General features: G+C 45.9%; 1 protein-coding gene across 2 annotated transcripts; it reads left to right on the forward strand.

Annotated features, from left to right (window-relative positions):
- Window positions 1-4735: 4735 nt before the first annotated feature.
- Window positions 4736-9947, forward strand: LOC123182994 (CDP-diacylglycerol--serine O-phosphatidyltransferase 2). Of its 2 annotated transcripts, none has more exons than XM_044595712.1 (12): window positions 4736-5376; window positions 6104-6169; window positions 6337-6396; window positions 6569-6659; window positions 6785-6839; window positions 6940-7019; window positions 7125-7241; window positions 7337-7421; window positions 8040-8131; window positions 8949-9202; window positions 9302-9390; window positions 9496-9947. In XM_044595712.1, the coding sequence occupies exons 1-12, from the start codon at window positions 5243-5245 to the stop codon at window positions 9621-9623; spliced, it is 1251 nt and encodes a 416-aa protein (XP_044451647.1). In that variant the 5' UTR covers window positions 4736-5242; the 3' UTR covers window positions 9624-9947. The 2 variants fall into 2 exon arrangements, with proteins under 2 accessions (XP_044451647.1, XP_044451649.1); XM_044595714.1 differs by lacking the exon at window positions 4736-5376 and adding an exon at window positions 5403-5579.
- The last annotated feature ends 12657 nt before the right edge of the window (window positions 9948-22604 follow it).

Below are 22604 nucleotides of genomic sequence, written 5' to 3' on the forward strand. Positions count from 1 at the left end.
GCCTGCGAAAAATTTGAGGAAGATGCCCATAGTGTTTTTTCACTACATGACATTTAGTTGAGAAGAATGGACTGGCTCGACTGTTGCAAGATGTCAAGCTAGGAAGCGTTAACACGGCCGACGGATCAAGCCCGGGCGGTCAGCGCGGCGACGTACGTACGCATCGACCGGTCGATGATAACGATGTGGTGAAGAAGTAAACGGTGGGCGCTAGCAGGCCGGGGCGACACGTCATCGCACCGCACCGCATCGTCGTCCTGTTAAGGCCGGCGACGTGGATGCCTGGATAGAGCAATGTCGCCGTCCACGTCCCGATGCCCGTCCCCTCGCGCCGGTCAGCAGGCAAACAAGCAACCAAACAAAGAAGGACGGACGGACCGCCGCTGCGGCAACGCCGGTAGAGCACACGGCCGTCGGACGGCGCGTCGCCCCGCGTCCTAGCGGGAACCGGCAAATTTAACAAATTTGACCTATAAACGAAATCAGATCACAGAATAACTATCCGTAAAACTATTTCACGCGTCTGACCTTTTTATTTGACACCCGACACGAAGACGCCACACTACACTGTGCAACGCCTCACAGATAGGCGCTACACGGCCAGTGTCGCACCCGTGTAATCAGAAAATTACTAAGTCAGTGTGCAGCGCCTGAGAGCTAGGCGCCACACTATACAGTATAGCGCCTAGCTCCTAGACGTTGCACTAGTGCAGCGCCTGAGAGCTAGGCGTCACGGGTCAGCCGCGTGAAATAATTTCACGGACAGTTCATTCTGTGATTTGATTTCGTCTATAGGTCAAATTTGTCAAATTTGCCGCGGGAACCGTGTCGCGCTGGCCGCGGTCCGGGCTATACGTGTGAGTGTGATGCGCCCGTCGCGTCGCCATCCCCTGCGCCTGCGCGCGCGTGTACGGTCTGCTTTGTCCTCCGTAGAAGGTGAGGCGAGTGCCGTCGCTGCTACGGTGGGCCCACTGCCCAGGACGTTGAGACCGACACGTACCTAGTGTAAAGACTCATGGCCAAAAATAAATCGAGAAAAGGAGCCGCGCTGCCATTTTCATTAACGAAATTGAGCACGCAGATTTAGAGACGCACTGTGCCAACACATCACTTTGAGATCGATGAAGTCGAAAATACGAGCACCAATGTCATGTTTGTGACTTGAACACTGTTCTCCTAAGAGAAGTATAATAAGGTGACGTAAGCGGGCTGTAAGGATTTAAATACTATATCTTTGCTGACTTGGAAAAGAGAGAAGAGAAGTGGACTGTAGACTTACAGCCGGCTGTAGCACGTGCTCCAAGAACCTATGTGACAATGTATGGTGGGCCATATGATAAAAAAATAGTACTTCCTTATAGCCCACTATTATACGTGTTGGCTATTATGTTGGCTATAGATGACATGACAAGATGTTATAGCCAGCAACGGGCTATACTATTAACCATGCTCTAACCATCCAACCACAGATTGTTTCGCGACACAAAACACTTTCAGTTGTTTTATCAGGCTGTGGGTGTTTCGCAACACAAAACACTTCCAGTTGTTTTATCAGGCTGTAACTAGCAAATAAACGGTGCCTGCAAATCCTGTTTAGTTACTTATAGCTAGCTGGATAGTTCATTTACCCTGAGGAAAAAAACTTTATTGAATTATTAGACCATGTGTGGACTTAAACGGGACCCAACTTACATCCCTATTATCGGTTTTGCTATATCCTAGGTGCCTTTTTTTTGCGTCAGTCACTTTATGTTTGCATGAGGCTGAAGGCGGGGATGGTGTGAGGAGCGCCGGCTATGGCAAGGTCGAGCTAGGACCTCACCAGAGTCGGGGCTCACAGCGTCGTCCCACGTGGAGGTGAGAAAGAAATTTAATTGGAGGGGAGGAGTCGAGGGGAGGGTGCAGAGCTCGTCGGGGCCATGCAGGTCAAGGGTTTAGAAGTGGGGCGGCTGGCCGGCGAGGGTGAAGGGAGGGTGGGACAATGAGGCGGTGCACTGTAGCATTCGCCGGCCATGGGTGTCGAAGGCCGGTGCCCGGTGGTTGGGGCAGAGTAGACGGGAGGCAGGAGGAAGAAGAGAAGGAAGGTTGAACATGAACAATGTGATTTATTTATTTTTTGCAGGTGAACAATGTGATTTCTTTGATAAAATATGATGGTCTTGAGAGAAGTGACTGATAATTGAAGCATTTTAAGAAATCTGACCTACAGAGAGTCCTTTATTATATATATTTATGATTTTTTCTGATCATGGCGGGATCATGTGATCTCGGTTGTAGGCTGACACTACTAAATATCTTGCGAGTAAAGAGAAAGAGACAGTGGAGTGGTTGTGTCTTTATTTCAAACTGGAATATTTCTTTTCAACGTAGTACAGACGCATATACAGATATAGATACATATAAACTCATATATATATATTTTTTAAAAACTTTCAATCTATTCATCCTCAAACATGACAGTAGAAGGAACACTAGAAATAATAAAAATTACATCAAAACCGTAGACCACCTAGCGACGATTATAAGCACTGAAGCGAGCTGAAGACGCGGCGCCGTCATGACCTCTCCCACACTGGAGCCGGGCAAACCTTGTTGTAGTAGACAGTCGGGAAGTCGTCGTGCTAAGACTCCATAGCACCAGCGCACCAGAACAGCAACCGCCGCCGTTGAAGAGTAGCATAGATAGGAAGGATCCAACCTGAAGACACACGAACGTAGACGAACTACGACAAGATCCGATCAAATCCATTAATGACAGATCCACCGAAGACACACCTGCACACACCCACCGACGATGCTAGACACACCACCGGAACGGGGACTATGCAGGGAGAACCTTATTCCATCTTCCGAAAGCCGCCGACGTCTCGTCTTCCTGAGCAGGACACAAACTCTAACAAAATGTGAAAAAACATTTAAACGCGGAGCCCGCTTCAAATAGCTGTTTGTTTCAGATTCTATTCAACTTCACTGGCAAAGCTGAATACGGGGTCTCAGAATCCGAAACAAACACGCCTAAATTTAGGACTAGCACAACACGGGAGCGTGCGCGTGACGAGCGACGCGGGGGAGGGGAGGCATCGGAGCGTGGAGCCGCGTCCGTGGCCGGACCCAGGCGCCGTGCGCGTTCGCGTCCCGTGCCGGAGACCGAGGCGCCGTCCTCGCGCGCCGGGACGTGTGTCCGTGCGGGTTTGACCGTGACGTCCCCCCGCTCTGCGGTGGCGGCGGGTACGACACGGTGGCCGTCCCGGTCTCCTCCGCACTCCGTACCCCAGGACAACATAGAGTATACTTCGCCTTTGCCTTGGGCAAGATTCCTGTACGTACTCGGTGCCAGAGTCTCAGCCGGCCCTGCCTATGCTACGTATGACACATGGTACGAGTAGAAACGACGGCGAGTAGTCGCGACGGCTAGAGAAACACGACAATGTGTACACATCATATTACATATACATGTATTTGTTTTTTTAACAAACACAATATAGACGCAGACGCTCCTTCCTATGAACGCACACGCGCACACCCAGTCCCATACGAGCACCTCCGAGAGACTGAGCCGACACATCATTTTAAAATTGAGAAGTCGCCACAGACGCTTTCGTAATCGACGGTAACATCTCCTCCCACTGAACGAGTGGACCGAGCATGACTCATAATAGCGGATGATTGCATTTTATCTAAAAGCTACTGTATTAAGGTTTGTCCATTTGGTCTCTAAGGTACTTACAAAAGTAGGGGTTTCATAGAGTGAGTGTGTGTTTCTCAAAAGAAAATTTACGGTTGACCACATTTATATGTTAGTTATGTACTCGCTACACCGTTTCGTTTGCAAGGCCCCCGCTATCGGTAAGGGCGTCGCGCTCGTCGTCGAGGACCTCGTCTACACTGCCGTAGCCTGGCACAAGAGCAGATGCACACACGTTGAGCATGCCGGCATAGTACTACTGCCCCCGTTGAGCACGCCGTCATGGAGGGTGAGTGGTTTGGTGTCAGGGACTCCAGCTCCGGCGGCAAAAGGTTTTGCAAGTGCGAGCACGACCGGGCGTGTGATCGCCGCGAGTGGGGAGGCCGGCAGCCACCCATGGCCACCGTGCGCGGGCTCGACAAGGCAGGCTGCTGCAGCAGCGCTACGACAGTGAGGTGTCCATTAGCAGCCCGGCGGCCCCGACAACGAGCACCCCGTCTGCTTCTGCTGCAGGGCGACGACGTGCCCAATTGCCGTTGCAGCCCTGGCCGGTCCAACAAGCCGATGACGGCTAAGTCGGGGGGGGGGGGGGGGCAAGAAAGGGAGAGGTGGATGGGGGGTGGATCCATACCAAGAGCAAATTTACGCCGTAAATGGGTCCACACAGTACGAATAGAAAACGAGAATGAGTGTTCAGGTTGGGCGTCACTTTTTATCCGCGCAGCCACAAATGGGGACGCGGCCGGATCATTTGGGTCCTGCGTTGGAGTTGCTCTAAGAAGATGGAGATGAAAGCCTATGAATGAAGACTATGATGTATTGTTTTTTATTTCTTGTTTTTGGGCGTCTCAATGTATTGTTTGACGTTTCTCACATAGTATAATGAAACAAATACCGTGGCGTTTCTTGTGAGAAAAATACAAGTGGAATCCAACAAAATTGGTTGGTGAACCGGGCGAGGAATAACAATGGTCCTACTACCTACTACTAGGTGCCAGCCCAGCCCGGGGAGCCGGGGGACCTGCCACTGCCAGTCCTAGGCCGGGCCGGGGTGCAAACGGAACGGCGGTGGTTCCGTGATTTCCGTGGCGCCGCCGCGTCGTACGTGGAGACGCCAAATCCAATCCACCATCGCCGCTCACGGCTCCTCTCCCTGTCTGCCCCGTCCCGTCCCGTCTCCCTCTCGATTCCCTCCTCCTTCCTTCTTTAAAGAAAACCCAGCCGGCAGCCGCCACCTCCTCCTCCTCCTTCCGTCCCGCCGGCTCCGATCGCCCGCCGCCTCCGTCTCCGCCAAATTCTATATCCATACTTCCTCGGCCCGCGCTACGGATAGGGTCGCAGGTCCACGAGGACAGCTGGAGTCCTGAACGAACTCTCCTCGATTCCTCGGGCGGCCGGCCTATCCATCCATACGTGCCGGGAAGCTGGCGGCAGGCCGCTTTGGCGTCTAGCCGCCACCCCCCGAGCCTCCGTCCGGCCGGCGGCGTTCCCCGTCGTCGCCGCCGCTGATAGTCCGCCCGCGGCGTCCGTTCTGCCGTTTCTCTGTCTCGAGCAGGCATGGAGGCGGCGGCGGCGGCGAGGCAGAGGGCGCGGCCGCGCACGCCGCCGGCCGAGGAGTACGACCCGTGGACGGCCTGGCTCTACAAGCCGCGCACCATCTCCGTGCTCCTCGTCGGCGCATGCCTCCTCATGTAAGCAAAACAAGAACTCTCCCCTTCCCCGGTCGATTGATTCCTCTCGTCTCGTGTTCGTCGCAATTCCCGAGCTTTTTTATCTTTCTTTTCTTCTTCTTCCGCCGGCCGTGCTGTGCGACCGACTGTGAAAAGTCAAAACCAGATGTGAAAAAGCGTGCGCGTATGCGCTGGGCAAGTACAAGGGCGTGCAGGGATATCAGGTGCTGCAACAGTGTCAGAGTTGTACACTCTTTTTTTCATGGAATACAGTACTTTTTTTCTGAGTCCAAGTTTAATGGGTTTTGTGCCAAAGGATTCAACTTTTGAATGATTGATTGAAGCATAATGAACCAACCTACTACTAGGAAGGTAGGAGTGCCGATGAGAATCGAAATCTTTTTCGAATATCTCAAGCCAAATTTTTTTATCTGAAAATATTCTTCTGCTGCTCGGCTGCATTTCGCCTCATTCTAGAAGAACACCTCTGCTGTTGCTTGATGAATGGATGAGAGTGACACCCCCATCAAGCTCAGAGCTAAACAAACCCCATAGACAATCCTCCATTGAGTGAGCTGAGTGTCAAGCCATCCCATATCCCATAAGAAAGATGTGCCTGAACTCATGCGGGACAAGCAACAGATTAAGTAACCTGTACTCCTACTACTGAAGAAATGTGGACTGTTCTTCTCCTCATTACTTTCCCTGGCTGCCATCTGACCTGAGATTCAATTGTTTCCCGTTTCAGCTGGGCGAGTGGAGCTCTGGACCCGGAGGGCGCTGCCTCCCACAGCAGCGCGACATCTATCAAGAGGTACTATGTACTAGTAGTAGTATGGCTGAATGCAACCTGAATTTTCCTTTTCGCTGTCATGTTTATCACGGCTGGGGAAAAATGGGTTCTGATGCCGCTTTTCGGCAAAAATGATTGGGGAGAGCGAGTGACGCTGACATGATTTTTTCCTTGCTGGCGCTTTCCAGGGGTGTCTGGGCTATGATTGCGGTGTTCCTCGCTTACTGCACACTCCAGGCACCATCAACGTGAGTTAATTTTTCCCAGTTTTTATATATTCTGTAGAAACTGAACATTAGTGCTCAATTTTCCCCAGTTGATTTCTTCATGATTTAAGATTCTTGTAAATTTGCTTGCTGTGCTGGTCTCATTGGATGATTTGATAGACAATAATTCAGCCATCTGGCGAAATTGTGACAGGATACTTATTCGGCCCCATCCTGCTTTCTGGCGCCTGGTGCATGGGCTGGCGGTTGTTTACCTTGTTGCTCTCACCTTTCTTCTTTTCCAGGTTAGCTATGTGCACACTATTTGTTACTGTTCTGTTAGCATCCAAACACATCGATCTTGACACTTCAAGAGTAAATACCATGGATATACACAGTGCCTTCTCATAATTTCTCGCTCGTTTTCCAGAATCGTGACGATGCTCGCCGGTTCATGAAACACCTTTCTCCTGATCTCGGAGTTGGTAATGTCTTTGTGTGAATTCGTTAGTTTCACATTCAACACTGGTTAAAATGCGAAAAGACGGTGTTAACAGACCCCTGCTTTTTTTTACCCCAATGCAGAATTACCGGAGAGATCCTATGGAGCCGATTGCCGTCTGTATGTTCCAGAAAACCCTAAAAACAAGTTCATAAATATTTATGTATGATTTCCATGTGAACCTTCCCATTTCATGAAGATGGCCTGCTTTTTATTGTTGCTGTCATTAATCCCACCAAATTTGATGGCTTCCGTGATCAATATATAGGAGACATTGTTTGATGAATTTGTGGTCGCCCATGTCTTGGGCTGGTGGGGCAAGGCTGTAATGATACGGAATCAAGCTCTCCTTTGGGTCTTGTCGATTGGCTTCGAGCTAATGGAGGTTAGATCTGGTCGTCTTGTTTGTAAGAAGTTATGTTTTTGTCGCCTTATTGCCGTCTTTGACAATGAAGTGTGCTTACTATCATCTTTTTGCAGCTTACGTTCCGACATATGCTGCCAAACTTTAATGAGTGCTGGTGGGATAGTATTATCTTGGACATCTTGATCTGCAATTGGTTTGGTGAGACATCTAAAGGCACTTAATGACTTCGCATACCTTTTCATACCTTATATTACCCAGAAATTTCCTGTAACAGATTTATGCATATTCAAATGGCTGAGTACTTCTCGGTTTGCTTGATTTGATACAGTTCCTTTGAATCTGACCTTATCAACTGTAACATGATAACATTAAAAATATTGATGTGATGTATCCAAAATTTGGAAGGGATTAAGGTGTAGTGCCTGATCGACATACTACTGATTGCTACATAAGATGCTTCCTACTTGACAATAAGATTCAGTTTCTCTTGTTCTTTTGCTTCAGTGGTAGAAACTGGACTTTCTGTTGCAAGTACCACTAGCGAAACAAGTCTTTAATTAATACATAAATCACTATTTCGAATATTGATTGCCCTTATGTTGACGGGATGGCTAGTTTAATTATCAAATGCTATGTGTACGGGAGCTAACGGTGTTCAGGTCATTGAAAATTCATGATATTTCACCTGGACGTCTTTTGAACTAAAGTAAACCATTTCTATCTGTTGCTGCAACACCTCATCATTTTGTCTGAGCACCAACTGCTAGTTCTGTCACAGGTGCAATCTTTTACTGAAATTCTGGTATTCTGATTCAGGTATTTGGGCGGGAATGCACACGGTCCGATACTTCGATGGCAAAACATATGAATGGGTTGGACTGAGCCGACAGCCCAGCATCATGGGTAAGGTATGTTAACTGAAAATACATCAACGGACCAATGGTTGCCTTGTCTCATGACTCAATTGCATCCACAGTCCCTAATTAGCACATCAGTGTTCCTTTGCCACAATGAATGGCCAATATCCTATACTTGTCAGATTCCCACGGTCTCCTCTGGCTCTCTAAAAGTTACAGCATGAATAATGTTGTGAGTTATCACAGACTCTGACCAGATTGTAGTGCAAGACCAGTAGTAACTCCATGAAACCTTGCTGTCAGCCAGTTACTGAGGAAAAGTGAATTGCTTTGACTTCTTGTATGTGAGATACCAGGCAACATGATGCAAGGGCATCCCAGTGGGGCTGTGTCTTGCGCTGTTCGAATCTGTCTTTTGTCATTATTGTTGTTCCATGATTTATTTTCTTCATAATTTGTCTGCTGCATGCCAATTCTTTATGCATTTATCTGGCACTGTACCCACATGTGAACAGTCACAGCCTGTTACATACAACCAAACTTGTTAATCAGTCTTTGTCCAGCTAAGAAATTGATATGATGGTATGGCCTAACAAACATTGATTTGGAAGGAAGCTTGCTAGAATCTGAGAAAAGGAAATGTTGTTAAAAAGAAACAATACTATTTTTATCATCTTTTTCATAGTTTATTCATGGGAACTATTGACTGATTTTATATTAGTTAACTATAAAAACATTTAATAAAATTATTTCAACATAAGCTGGTGTCGGTGTTGTTAGTGTGATTTATCTTGAAGCTTAGCTGTGCAACTAGTTAGTTTTGATTCAGTCTGCTTACACCATCTACTGCATCCCTTTTAATTTGCAGGTGAAAAGATCGTTGAGCCAGTTCACTCCGGCACAGTGGGACAAGGATCAATGGCAGCCGTTCATGGGGCCGTTGCGGTTCATCCAAGTGTTGTTCCTCTGCGTCGTTTTCATGATGGTGGAACTCAACACATTTTTCCTTAAATTCTGCCTCTGGATCCCTCCGAGGAATCCCCTGGTTGTGTACAGATTGATCCTGTGGTGGCTGATCGCGATCCCGACCATCCGCGAGTACAACTCGTACCTGCAGGACAGGTACTTCTCGGTTCCTCTGCACAAACCTGCCAACATATTAAGCATGCATTTATTGATGGAATTATAACATTTGGCCATGAACTGTTTTGATCACCTCAGCAAACCGGTGAAGAAGGTCGGGGCCTTCTGTTGGCTCTCTGTAGCCATATGCATAGTGGAGCTGCTTATCTGCATGAAGTTTGGGCATGGTGAGCTCACCTTTTTTCTCCTCGTCACATATACCCTGCTGCTTCATGCGCTGCAAAATCGGCATTAAGTGTCTAACATACGGAAACTGAAATTAATCTGGCCAGGTCTTTTTCATGATCCGATGCCTACCTGGCTGATCATCTTTTGGAGGTCGGCGGGGATAGCATTCGTGATCTTCATGCTCGCCTGGTCGTGGAGGAACCACCAGAAATTCCGGAGAAAGAATCTTTGATAGTTTGGTGTGAAGAATGATTTCTACTGGAATCACTTCAAAGTTACTTTCTTTTATACGTAGGCTGTACATATATGATGTAACTTGAAAACCTCACGGGAGCCAATTCCATGTGGCTCTTGACAGTGACACGAACCTGGTCTGTCACAGTAGCCCTTTGTTGCCAGCTTCATAAGATTGACAATTATAGATCAATCAGAAATAATGCATCAAGGCATGATGTAACGAGCTAATAAATCGAGATTCTACATTTGGGGTCTGTCTCAAGATGCCCGGACAATCTTTGTGTACAAAAGTAAATAAATCTGGGGCTGTTTTTCTGTTTGCGCCGAGTTTATATTTTTGTTTGGTCCAAGTTTCTGATGCTGGCTAAACCATTCTGGACAACAAGAAGAAAAGAGTCCTCAAGGAGTTCAGAAAAAACGAAGTCCCAAGCATACTTGTTAAATATTGAAAAATGTAGGAGAATATGTTTGGTTAATAGATGGACTTTGTCATAAAAATTGTAGTATTTTCGTGTAAAAAATATATAATGGCTGGACTTTGTCACACCTCTTCTACTAAGTTGTGTGGCAGGCGTGTCCAAATGGTTCCAAAATAAGCTGTGCCAATAATGAAAATTGCAGGAGAGTATTTAAGTAACGAAAATTGCAGGAGAATATGTTTGGTTAATATTTTTCTAGGATATTTGGTTAATAACTAGGGTATAAAAGCGGGCCACGTTGCACGTCGGCCGGTGGCCGTTAAATCTATAACTATTCAGCCGAAAACCCAATTCGGTGCCCAGGTTCATCTGCACCCGGTCAGAAAAAAATCAAAACAAATACTAAACAAATTCAAAAAACGACAAATGTAACGAGCGAACGTTCTGGAATTGACAAAAGGTCCGAACGATCGCACAACCGTCCGATCTGCATCTATCGCCGCGAGTGAATTTCGTCGTTGCATCTCAGCGTCTCTCGCGCGAGGGAGTTATCCCGCGCCCCTCTCTCCCTCTGGCAAGTGGCCCCGCCCGCCGCGGCTTCATCCAATCCCCACTTCCCTCGCCCACGATCCCCTCTCTTCTTCTCCCGAACTGCAACGGCTCTCGCTCCACTCCTCCCACTTCGCCATTACTTCTCCTCTTCCTCTTCCTCCGAGCGATTCGACTCCAAACCGCTCGAGTTTCTGCAGATATCGCGCGGACGGGCGCTGGTTGCTTCCGCGGCGGTTGGCGGCGACTTGTTCCGGTGAGATTTCCTCCCCCCCTGTTGTGTTTCCGTTGTTGGGTAAAGCCTGGGGTTCCGCGGATGAGAGCGCCATAGTTGATTTTGATGTTGCAGTGACCTGTTTTCGTCGAGTTGTTTTGATCGAGTTGCGAGTGCATATGTGAGTTCATTCCATTCTAGGTCGTACGGGGGGAGGGGGATAAATTGTGGATTGGGCGTAGATGGCGATGAAATAGGTGGTTGAAGACCGATTTTGACGGTGGGTGGTTTGTATGAGTCTTATCCGCGCGTGGTTCCTTCCATTTTTAGCAAATTTTTGGAATGTGGATGTGAACTCTGTACCCAACCCCCTCCCTGATGTGTTTTCGGATGCAGATCTGGGATGTTGTATTGCGCGAGGTGCTGCTTGTTTAGATTCACATTCCAACTGTAAATTGTAGTCGGTGCACAACTATCAGGACTCATTCACTAAAGTTACCATCGGAATTGTTAAGTGTTACCACGAAATTCATGCTAGCACATGCTTCAGATACAACTTATTGCGTAATGTTTTTTCCAAGTCCTTTTTTGCTTTGTCATTAGCACTGATTTTTGTTAGCGGTTACCCTGCAACCCGTCTGTGGTCCACTTGTTTTATATCTATCATTCTGTTTGATTTTTGCCATGTCTTATTACTTCAAACTAGCACTTGAATTGTTAAGTAGTTGCCATTTTAATTACTCTATCTGCATTTTCAAATCACCCATTTGTCTCAGTATCTATTTTCAATGACATTTTAAGAAAGCTCAGTATCTATTTTCAATGGCATTTTAAGAAAGTTATCATGGCTGTTAAGTTCTGGCTATCAGTCTCATTCATACAAGTTACCAGACTTTTTGTTTTGTTATCTCATTGGTTGATGTGTCTTCCAATTCACCTTTTGTAACTCCTTACTTGTCAGTCCTTTAATATTGTTTTGTTTCTCAGGGGCACGATGCCAAGGAAGCGCAAAGGTTCTGGTGATGGCCATGAGGGTGTTCCTTCCAAAAAGCCGAAGCGCCCTCCACCTCGGAACAGGGCTTCGCCAAACTCACTTATGGCTGCGTGTAAAGATCTGTCTGATGGTAGGAAAAATGCTATCGATGAAATGGACTTGAAAAGCCTTCGAGAGATCAAGTGCGACCACCTCTTCAGTTTTCTTAGTGAATGGCTTGCTGGGTTATACGAGCCAGACTCCCGTGAAGTGGTTGTTCTGGGGCGTGGGAGGATCCCTGTTAACGAAGAGTCGGTTCATCGTGTGATGGGTGTGCCCCGTGGTGGGAATGATGTCCCTTACAGTCTGCCAGAAAAGCTGATATTGAGTTAGGGATTGAGATGTTTGGTGAGCTTGGTCACACACCGAAGATGACTGATGTCCTTGATATCATAACAAGTTCTGCCAATTATGATGAGAAGTTCAAGCGGATATGGCTTATGCTTGTCGGCAATACTGTCATTGCTCCTACTACATCCAACAAGATCAGCCCTAGATGGTATGGTGTGCTGGTAAGTACTGGTAACTTATGCTACGTGGCTGATAACTTGCATCATGTTCACATGGTAACTGTATTGCTTTATATCATGTAGATTTTTTGTTCATTTACTTCCTTGTTTTTTCAGCAAAACATTAATAGAGTCAAGGACTTGAACTGGTGCAAGTTCATTGCTGATGAGCTCCATAAGGCACTTTTGAAGGGGAGGCCTACAAAGGGGTGTCTTCTTTTCTACAATGTAAGCGATGGTGCTTTTTTTTTTCTTTTCCTGCTGTCTGGTTGTGTATTTCTGACAGCAATGACTCTTTTTTACCAGCTTCTGTACATTGATGCTATCGATCTTACTGGTCTTGGTATCTCATTGCCCGATGGAGCGTTTGCTATCAATGTTTGGACAAAAGAGAAGATATCTGAATTGCTTAGTATGGATGTCCAAGCAGACGGAATTTCTTATGGCAAACTACCGGTAACTTTGTTTTTCTTTTCCTTCTAATCAGTTCATGTACTTACTGCAAATGCATTTGTTCTTTATACTTTTCTTTACTCGTTTTCATTCTCAACAAATCACCAGTTGAAACCCCAGTTTGGCTTTGATTTCTGCTTGTTTGGCAGTTTACAAGGTCTTGGGAAGTTCATGCGTGTGCATGTCCCACCAAACTGCAGTGAAGAGGTATGCTTTTTTTGTTTATATCTATTCTGGTAATTTGTAGCCTTTTTCTTTGTTGTTGATACATTTTTTGATGGTAACTAATGACTATGCAACCTTATAAGTGTTTTTGTATTACACATCTGAAATATTTTCTTCATTGCTATTTTTATGTTGTGTTTTATGATGGTAACTTTTGTTGCATACACATGGTAATTTGTGTCTGTTTTACCTGATAAATCATGTTTTACCAATCTAAATTTTATTTTTTTAATAGCTGATAACTTGTGTTGTAATTGGCTGATACTTTCTGTTGCACTCACATGATAACTTGAGTATGGAAATCCTGTCTATTTTTTTAGTTCTCTTATGATATCTTGTTTTGTTTGTTTTATTAATGAGTAGAAACTTGCAAAGGCTTCTGAGCTCGTGGGTCGGTTTTCATCTGGCTTGGTTGGCATGCATGGCGATCTTGTGCAAGGGTTCGTCTCACTTGATGATGAAGGCCGTTCATATGTGTCTCGTCGACTAGACACTGATCTTAGGGCGATTTCTTCTGCTACCCGGAATATGGCAAAGCCCTCTCCTGCCCGCCGTACCCGTCAATCGGAGACCCCCGGCAAGAATAATATGGATGAGCCTGATACTGACCATGATACAGATGAAAACGACGGGGACGAATCTGATGATGATGATGACTTTACGGTTTTGTATCATGGTTCTTCTTCCCGCAGCGGGGCAGAGAATGTGGCCTCTGGCAGCAGGGCAGCGGATGTGGATACAACTCACTCAGGCGATGCAAACGCTGAAGTGCGTGACAGTGTAACAGAAAATGTAGAAGGCATACCTGATAGTGTAGTAGGAAATGTGGACCCAACTCAATCAAGCGATGCAAACGCTGAAGCGCGTGACAGTGTAGCAGGAAATGTCAAAGGCATATCAGACCGTGCGGGCGATGAACCTGTTATTGAGTCCCAGATCTTGCTCACTGGTACTTCTAACACGGTGTCAAGCAGCTCAGGGGATGGCGTGCTCAGCCAGCGTGATATGACAGACACGCAGTTTGATTTGGCCACTGAGTCTTCTGTTAAAAGATGCGGTGCTCAGCTTGCCAAAAATTTGGCTTACATGCGGAGGCGCAAGAAGTTGAAGCTACCATCTCCACCCCGTTCTGTTCAGCTGTCCAGCTGTCAGAAAGGGACATCCATTTATCTGTCATGAAGGTTGTTGTAGAAGAGCTTGGGATCCGTGTGGCTGACAAGGGCATTGGTGAGGTCATTCGACCCTCAACTGGTACTAAACAGGTTCCACGCAGGTGAAATATCCTTTTGTATTTTTCTACTTCTTGTATTTCTTCAATTCTAAAACTGCATGGTAGCTTCAACTGATTTTATGTGATAACTTCAGTAGGACCCCTATGATAACTTCACCTTTTATGTGATAACTTCAGTAGGACACATCTTCTAAACTACTGGTCCAACCTCTTTGTTCACTACTTCATTTTATTTTTTCAGGGCACCCTGCAAACAAGTTGGTACACTTGAGGCGTCATCCAGTATCCCAAAGTCTAGGTAATCTGTTGGACCAATTGGTCTTTCTTTTTTTTGTCTTTTTTATTCATTTCGTGTTGCATAATATATGAAGAATTTCAGTTTCTTTTCTTTAGACTTCATACTTGCTACTTCTTATAATTAGCTGCCCTTTTGTACAGTATATACATCCGTGTAGTATATTTTTAGCTCGTTCATTATTCGTCGTGATTATCTTTTGTTAAAAAATATGTTGCAGATTTTCATTATTATTTTTGCATGGTAGTTTTGAACTGTTTGTCTGGTAATTTTAGTAGTATTACAATGATAACCTGTAACTGTCTCCTTGTTTCTATGCATCTACGCTCTTTTTATATGGTAACTTTTTTTTAGGATTCACACATGCTACTTCTTATAAATAGCTATTTGTGTGTGTTCATTTTAACACTACATCTCACAACTTATCTTTTTTTTGCAGGAAGTCAAGTGGAATTAATGCCGCTAAAAAGGTGCGGTTTACCAAGACTAGGTCTTCTCCTCGACTAAGAGTAGCATCTTCACAGCCGATAGAGGTTGTGGATCTTGAAGATCAGCCCACGTTGACGTCTCCTGTTTTCGTTTCACAACCTATTGTGATGGGCTCTTCGCCAGCGTCCGTCGAAGCAGCTGCTGCTCCCGAAGTTGCATCTGATGCTGTGAATCTGTAGAACAACTGGCTACAGCGGCCACCGTCACTGCTGTTGTTGAAGAGCTTGCCACTGCAGCTGTTAATGATGAAATTGATGCTGATGAAACTCCTGTTGTGGACACTGGTATGCATTGAATGATAACTAGTCTGATGTTAAACATACATATCTAGTTTGTTCAATGTGATAACTTTTTTTGTCCTCTCATTTTATGCAGCTCAACATGTTACTGAACCCGTCACCGAAGCTGCCCAAGTGTCCATGCCCCCTGAAGCCGGAGTGGCTGTTGTAGTGACTAGTGTTGATGCAGGAAAAACAACTCCAGGTATGGACTGTTCTGATGGTAACTATAACATTTTTCTGGTGGTAACTCTTACTTGTTTATGATGGTAACTATAGTGTATTTCTGATGGTAATTGTACTTGTATACTGCAGTCCCAGCTGTCAATTCTGATGCTCAAGATGAAACTGCTGAACTTCAAGTTGCGGATGATTCCCAGAATGTCCAATTGCATCACCAAGTTCAAGCTGAAGACGTTGTTGTTACTCCAGAAGCTGCAAGTGATGATGCTGTATTTAGAGTTGATGGTGATTTCACCCCACCAAGCTGCTCTCTCGGACTTGGCTCCATTTTTTGGTGTGACGCCTGAAGCTCCACCAGTGGCAGCTGCGGTTCAGGGTATTCCTGCATCACCTCATGCACCACAAACAGTAGCAGGAGCACCACAAGCAACAGAAGTGCTAGAATTAGTAGCCGCACCACAAGCAGCAGAAGTACCACATGCAGCAGCTACAACATTAGCTGATTCAGACGCGATCGTAGCGCCTGCCTCTACTGCCGCGGAGAAAGTTGAGGGCATTGACGTTGAACCGGTTGCTTGGGCGCTGCCTGCCAACTCCGGTAAGTGAAGACCTTTTTGTGTCTTCGCTTCACAACAACGATTGAATGATGGAGGCACTTAATCGAAGACTTTTTTAACTGTTTTTATGTGCTTTCTTCCGTATTTAAGTCAATTTTTTTCCTTTTCCCTATGTCTGTGTGCGTGTGTGGATGAATGTAATATGACTCTTTATGCTTTTGTGTTATGTGAAATGAACCATTTTGTGATTCTCGTTCACCATAATTTGTGTGTTGTGCTTTTGTATTTATTTTTCTGTATGTGTGTACTCCTGTTTGTGATTACTGATTACAATGTATTATTTTAACCTCCCATGACAACATGACTGTGTGTTGTTTTCATAATATAACACCCCCTTCTCCCACCTGGTAACTTACCTTCTCCCACCTGGTAACTCACCTTCTAACTACCTGGTAACTTGATATGGTACACGATGGTAACACCTCTCATTACTCTGACAACATGCTCCACTACCCTGCCTTAGACCATATGTTCTATGGTGATCTAAGCTAACCAGTTTTTTTGCATGACATCTTCTGCATTTTTTTCTGGTCAAGGTTAATAACAGTTTTTTGAACATTTTTTCATGTTTTTGCCTGAACAGTGATGTCCTGATAAATGTAATTGTTTTGGCATGATAACTTTGACTCTAACCACATATTATCTTACCCAATAAGGTTTTCACAACAGTCCTTTTGTTGTGTTGATAATTCATCTTGTTTTTGCATGAAAGAATGATGTCCTAATAAATGTCATTGTTTTGGCATAATAAATTTGACTCTAACCACATATTATCTTACCCAATAAGTTTTTTCACAACACTCCTATTTTTGTTGTGTTGATAATTCACTCATTACTTTTAGCTGGTAACATCCATTGGATTATACTGGTAACTATCACTCTATCCCAACGTTACCTTGCACAACAAATATTTTTGGCAACAGCCCCTTGTTTTTTAGTGTGCTGGCATGTCATTTATTATTATGCTTGTAAATTTGATTGTTATATCTTGATAACTTTATATTATATCATAATTTTTAGTTCTCCCACTAAGGCATTGATAACACCCCCTCCCTTTGTTGTTTTGATGGTACTTATCCACGGAGCTCATGAGTGTTATTTTCCGTATATGCATTATTTTGGTTTGTTTATCGTTAATATCCTTTTCTCATGCCCCTAATCTTACCTTTTTTTTATGTTCATGAAAAGACCGTCGTGTTCGGGTGTACGATGTCGAACTTGACGATGATGAAGTACTTATGTGGTGGGAAGAATTTGAACATAACAACCCATCAGCCAAAGGAAAAGATGTTGTCCAAGGAGGTAATCAATTTTTGTTAGTTTGAGAATGCCAAAGTTGTGATGTACCATATCAATGTCTGCTGATAACTTCTGTCCAAACTGCTGATGTCGGGGATACACCCCGCGGTGTAACCCGCCGGATGTATGACCCGGCTGGAGCATGGCGACTCACTGGTAACCCGCCCGGAGCTTGGCGATTCATTAGTAACCCGACGGGCGGGTCAGATGGACAATAAGGCCCAAAGCCCAGAAGACCGGTTCACGTTATGATGGGCCAGTTTAAGAGGGAAGGCATAAGGAATATTCTCCTACAAAGGAAGCAAGACTAGGACTCCACTTGTAATAGAGCAATCCTAATCCTACTAGGACTAGTCATGTAACCTGCCCCTTCAACTTATATAAGGAGGGGCAGGGCTCCCGAAAGAGGGACAAGCAACAAGCAATAATCTCTAGGGCTAGACCTAGAGGGGGAGCCGGCTTATGCGCCGACTCTCTCATGAGCATAATGAGATCTAGCCACAAACAGCATTTAGGGCTATTACCGGATGATGTTTCCCGGGGTCTGAAGCTGTCTAAATCCTTGTCTTGTGTTGCATCTCTCGATTCCGCTCAACCCCTCTCAAGCTACTACAAAGATGTGTTGGCCTCATGACTAAGTCCTCACACTAGGACATCTGCCGTGACAATTCCACGACAGTTGGCGCCCACCGTGGGGCTCACGCACGGTGGTGTTGAGTTCTTGGAGGGATCTGTTCCTAGGGTTTCAAGAAGTTTTGCGAATTAGCCGGATGAAGAAGAACCGGCGCGGAAGAATCACGCAAGATGATCTGGCATGGGACTTTTTTAGCAGAGCCGGCGTGTTCATTGTTTATGATCAGAGTTGTGATTAATTCTACATGGTCAGGACAAGAGCTAAGGGCTGCGTACGGCCGCCGGAGGCCAGCCAGATTGTTTTCATGGACCGCCGCAAGTTGCCAATCTGAGACGGTCAAGAAAATCCCGCTGCAGTAGTCCGAATACTATTCTGTAGACCAAAGGATACATTGGATTAAATACCAAGGCAGTGTTCCGGTTTGACCAACACGTCGACATACGCGTGTTTTGTTGCCGCTAATTATACTACTTCCAAACCATAGCTGCTGGTACTACTCCACGTCATTGTACAAAAGAAGAAACCAAGAGCATGGCCGGAGGCCCAGGCGCACACGTCGCTAATTGCACGTGTGTATGCTGCAGTTGCAGCAAGAAAAAAATTGGGCAAATTTGACCTATAGACGAAATCAAATCACAGAATGAACTGTCCGTGAAACTATTTCACGTGACTGACCCGTGGCGCCTAGCTCTCAGGCGCTGCACTACTGCAACGTCTGGGAGCTAGGCGCTGCACTAGTGCAACGCCTAGGAGCTGGGTGCTACACTGTATAGTGTGGCGCCTAGCTCTCAGGCGTTGCACGCTGACTTAGTAATTTTCGGATCACACGGGTGCGACACTGGCCGTGTAGCGCCTAACTGTGAGGCGTTGCACAGTGTAGTGTGGCGCCTTCATGTCGGGCGTCACACAAAAAGGCCAGCCACGTGAAATAGTTTCACGGATAGTTCATTCTGTGATTTGATTTCGTCTATAGGTCAAATTTATCAAATTTACCAAAAAATTGCGACGGCCGCCGATGGATCATGTGTATGCACGGCTGCTGCATCGATTGAGAGGATGTTCAAGTGGATCAAGAAAAAGGAAATCAAGCCGGCCATGTACGGATTGCACTACTAGTACAATACAAAATCAGACTGATGTGCCATCACAAAAGCCTAAGTGATTTGCACTGTTGTCGTACTCTTCGAGGACCCGAAGACCAGATCAGAAAAAATATATATATGTATATACCAAACTCAGGGGCCAAGGCTGCTACTAAAGCTGTGCGCGCAGACTTTCCGTAGCCTAACCGCTGGCCCGTGTCTCCATGGCAGTTGCTCTCCAAAGGCTTGCTACTAGTGCTAACTAAAAGGTACAATGGCGCAGTCTCCAAGAAGGACCATCATCCATCACGTGAAGGACTGCTGGAGAAAGGCTCGCACAAGGATGATCAAATTGACTACGACCCGGAAAACAGACTAGCAGGCAGTCTTGGCTGTTCGCCGCCGAGTCGCCGCGATGACTACGACCCGGAAAACAGACTACGGTTGCCTGCCTCTTGAGCCACCGACCACCGAGTCGTCGCCTGTGCCAGGACAGCCCGCCCTCACCGTGATCCGCCGCGAATTGCTCCTGCTGCTGCCATGGCCCGCCAAGCGCGCCGCACATTGAGCCGCGTCGACTGGCTCCGTATTAAGCCCTTCTGCTGCTATTGTGCTTCGCCAGCACACATCAACCCGCCGTTGCGGTGTGAGCCGCCTCTGCCATGACTCGTATCGCCTCTTTGAGTCGCCGGGACCCTGCGACCCATATCGCCAGGACTGAAGAAGTTTCGTGAGCCGTCCCGCGTTAAACCGTCACACGTTGAACCGCCGCCTGCCCTCGGGTCGACTCGCGTCCGTTTCAAGCTGTTCAAGTTGCCGCCTCCGCCGTCTCAACCACGCTGCCACTGCAGTTTATGAGCCGCCGCCTTGGTGATGCCTCCGTTTCGCTGTTATGTTGAGCCGTCGGGGCCGTGTTGAGCCGCCTCTGCCGTGTTGAGCCGCCCGGACAATCAGACTATTGTTCACTGCAAAGCCGCGGCCTCTGCGGCCTAGTTTACATCAACGTGACGAGGCCGAGCCACCCGTCCACGCGTTTTTACCGCGCATGCGATCGACTCGCCCGTCCGCACCGGCTTACAACGCCACGGCCGGCTCATCTGTCTGTGCCGCCTCTGATGCAACGGTCGTCTTTACCATCCGTCTCTTGCGGGTTGGTCTATATCAACACACCGGGCCACACCTGTCTGCATGAGCTGTTTATTGAATATGAGCGAGTCACTGCTTGGGAAGCCCGGTTTTCTTCCAACAAATTGGAGGCGAATTATCATGTATTATCAGCCGCCATCTGCACTGGATGGCTCAATGGGCAGGCGCACAAGTCGCCGCCACTACAGTTTGGTTAAACTTCAAACAGCCAGTAGTTGGAAGGACCATTGGCCGAGTTACTGACATGGCTCATACAGGATCATTTATAAACTGCCGCAGTCACTTCAACGTTCTGTGGATTCACATCGTGCTATCAAAGCCAATGATATGCATCTTATGCTATGGTCAAATATGGAGAGTCTCAAGCCAACTCCTCGAGTAGTCTTATGACTCGGGGGCTACGATGATATGACTTAGAAAATATTGTGAGATTCAAGAACCCCGGGTCATTGGAGGGAAAGATAACCCGGTCCCGGAGGCTACTGTTATATTGATGAGAAGTTAAAGGCCGTCAGAAAATTTCCGGCTCAAAATAAAGATCCCGGTTTAAAATCCGACTCAAGGTAACTCTGTCTCTCACAAAGCTTTAAAGCTCTCAATATCCGGTTTGAAATTCCGGTTCAAAAAGAATTCATCTCTCGCAAGTTCGAGTTCTCAGAAAAATTAAAGGTTGCCAAAGAGAATTTGCTGCCATAATGCGCGGTTCAAACATGGGTTATCCTGTCTTATTGGCTTATCATATTATTGATCACTTGGTGGCTTCCTGCTCATTGAGCATAGCTATGAATATCCCTCTTGATCTAGCTTATACGCCATGCTTACAATAAACTTGGGGGCTTACTAATACTACTCAGGTTAAAGGGACCAAAGAGAGTCTATTGCAAAAGCATAGTTCAAACATAGGTGCCCCTTGAGCACAGCTCACAAGGTCATTTGGGGGCTTCCTGTTCAAACATAGGTCGTATTCGAACCAAAGAGAACATAGCTGTCGATACCCTCTTGATCGGCACAATGCCAAACTCACTAGGGGGCTTCTTGATTGTATTCGAATCATAGCTTAACCCCTTTTGAGTCCGACTTGGATTGTATTCGAATCAGGGTCGTTAAAAACCTCTCAAGGTCATTAGGGGGATTCCTGTTCAAACATAGGTCATATTCGAACCAAAGAGAACATAGCTGTCGGTACTCTCTTGATCGGCGCAACGCCAAAGCCACTGGGTGCTACATGATCGTATTTGAATCCTAGCTTAACCCCTTTGGTCCGGTTTACTGATCGTATTCGAATCAGAAGCCTCATTTTTTCTCTGTTTGGCTTAAGTTTTTTGAAAACAGTCTTTTGGGTTTGTCTTGAGACTTTTTGCTCATATCTGAAGCATATATATATGGTTTCTCTTAACCCGGCCTGGCTTTCGACGACAAGTCGCCAGCATATGACAATATTAATACTTGGAATGTTTGGCTTCTAAGTTTTGGGTTATCACCCTTACTGCATAGGTATCATAAGCCGGGAGTACGATTCAATATCACAGGTATGATATTGTTTATACATGATTATGTTTAAACCGGCCCTGGCTATGGACTTTAAGCCGCCGGTATATCTTGAATTGCGCTATTGGAATCATGCGCGTATCAATCATTGGATTATTGCTATTATTGGATACGGCGATATAAGCCGGTGGTATGAGCCAATTCCATAGGTATGTTTTCTTGATTATATAAATATGCGAGGTTTGATAACCCGCCCTGGCTTTTCATGTTAAATCGCCAGTATGTTTAGGCTTGAATGGCCCTAATTCTAGTCTTTTCCATACTTGCATAAAGACTATATTATATTGGGGTTGTTACCCGCCCTGGCTTTTGACGTTAAGCCGCCAGGGCGTATGTTGTTTAAACTCTGTGCAGGATTTGCAGAACTATGGCTTGTATAAATGCTTAAGTCCAAGTTCATCATTAAAATTGATGCTTCAAAATGATTATCCGTTCTGGATTTTCTCAAAGGCTAAAAGCCACCGGGTTATAAAAATTCCGGCTTACAATGGAGGCGTATTAAATCGCCATCGGCCAAGAGCCGTCGGGTATTTAAAACTCCGGATTTACTTGTCAACCGATAAGGTATTCACATCTTTCATAGCCAAACTTGGCTGGATTGTCATGATGATATTGAATGATTGAGGTTTTCATACCGGATTATATTATTCAAATCTTTAATAGCCAACATGGCTGGATTTTTATTATGGTTATCAGTAACTAATATTATGATTGAGGTTTCCAAAGTCGCTTTAGCGCAATGGCTATTATTTTATCAATGGATATGATTTAT

This window comes from Triticum aestivum, chromosome 1D, assembly GCF_018294505.1.
Source record: "Triticum aestivum cultivar Chinese Spring chromosome 1D, IWGSC CS RefSeq v2.1, whole genome shotgun sequence".
Classification (NCBI taxonomy): Eukaryota; Viridiplantae; Streptophyta; class Magnoliopsida; order Poales; family Poaceae; genus Triticum; species Triticum aestivum.

What these genes read in the sequence shown, in the direction of transcription:
- LOC123182994 (XM_044595712.1), top strand. Translation starts at nt 5,243, where the DNA reads ATGGAGGCGGCGGCGGCGGCGAGGCAGAGGGCGCGGCCGCGCACGCCG. An exon ending in GTCGGCGCATGCCTCCTCAT is followed by an intron (nt 5,377 to 6,103) that starts GTAAGCAAAACA and finishes TTCCCGTTTCAG; the next exon opens with CTGGGCGAGTGGAGCTCTGG. An exon ending in TTCTCCTGATCTCGGAGTTG is followed by an intron (nt 6,840 to 6,939) that starts GTAATGTCTTTG and finishes ACCCCAATGCAG; the next exon opens with AATTACCGGAGAGATCCTAT.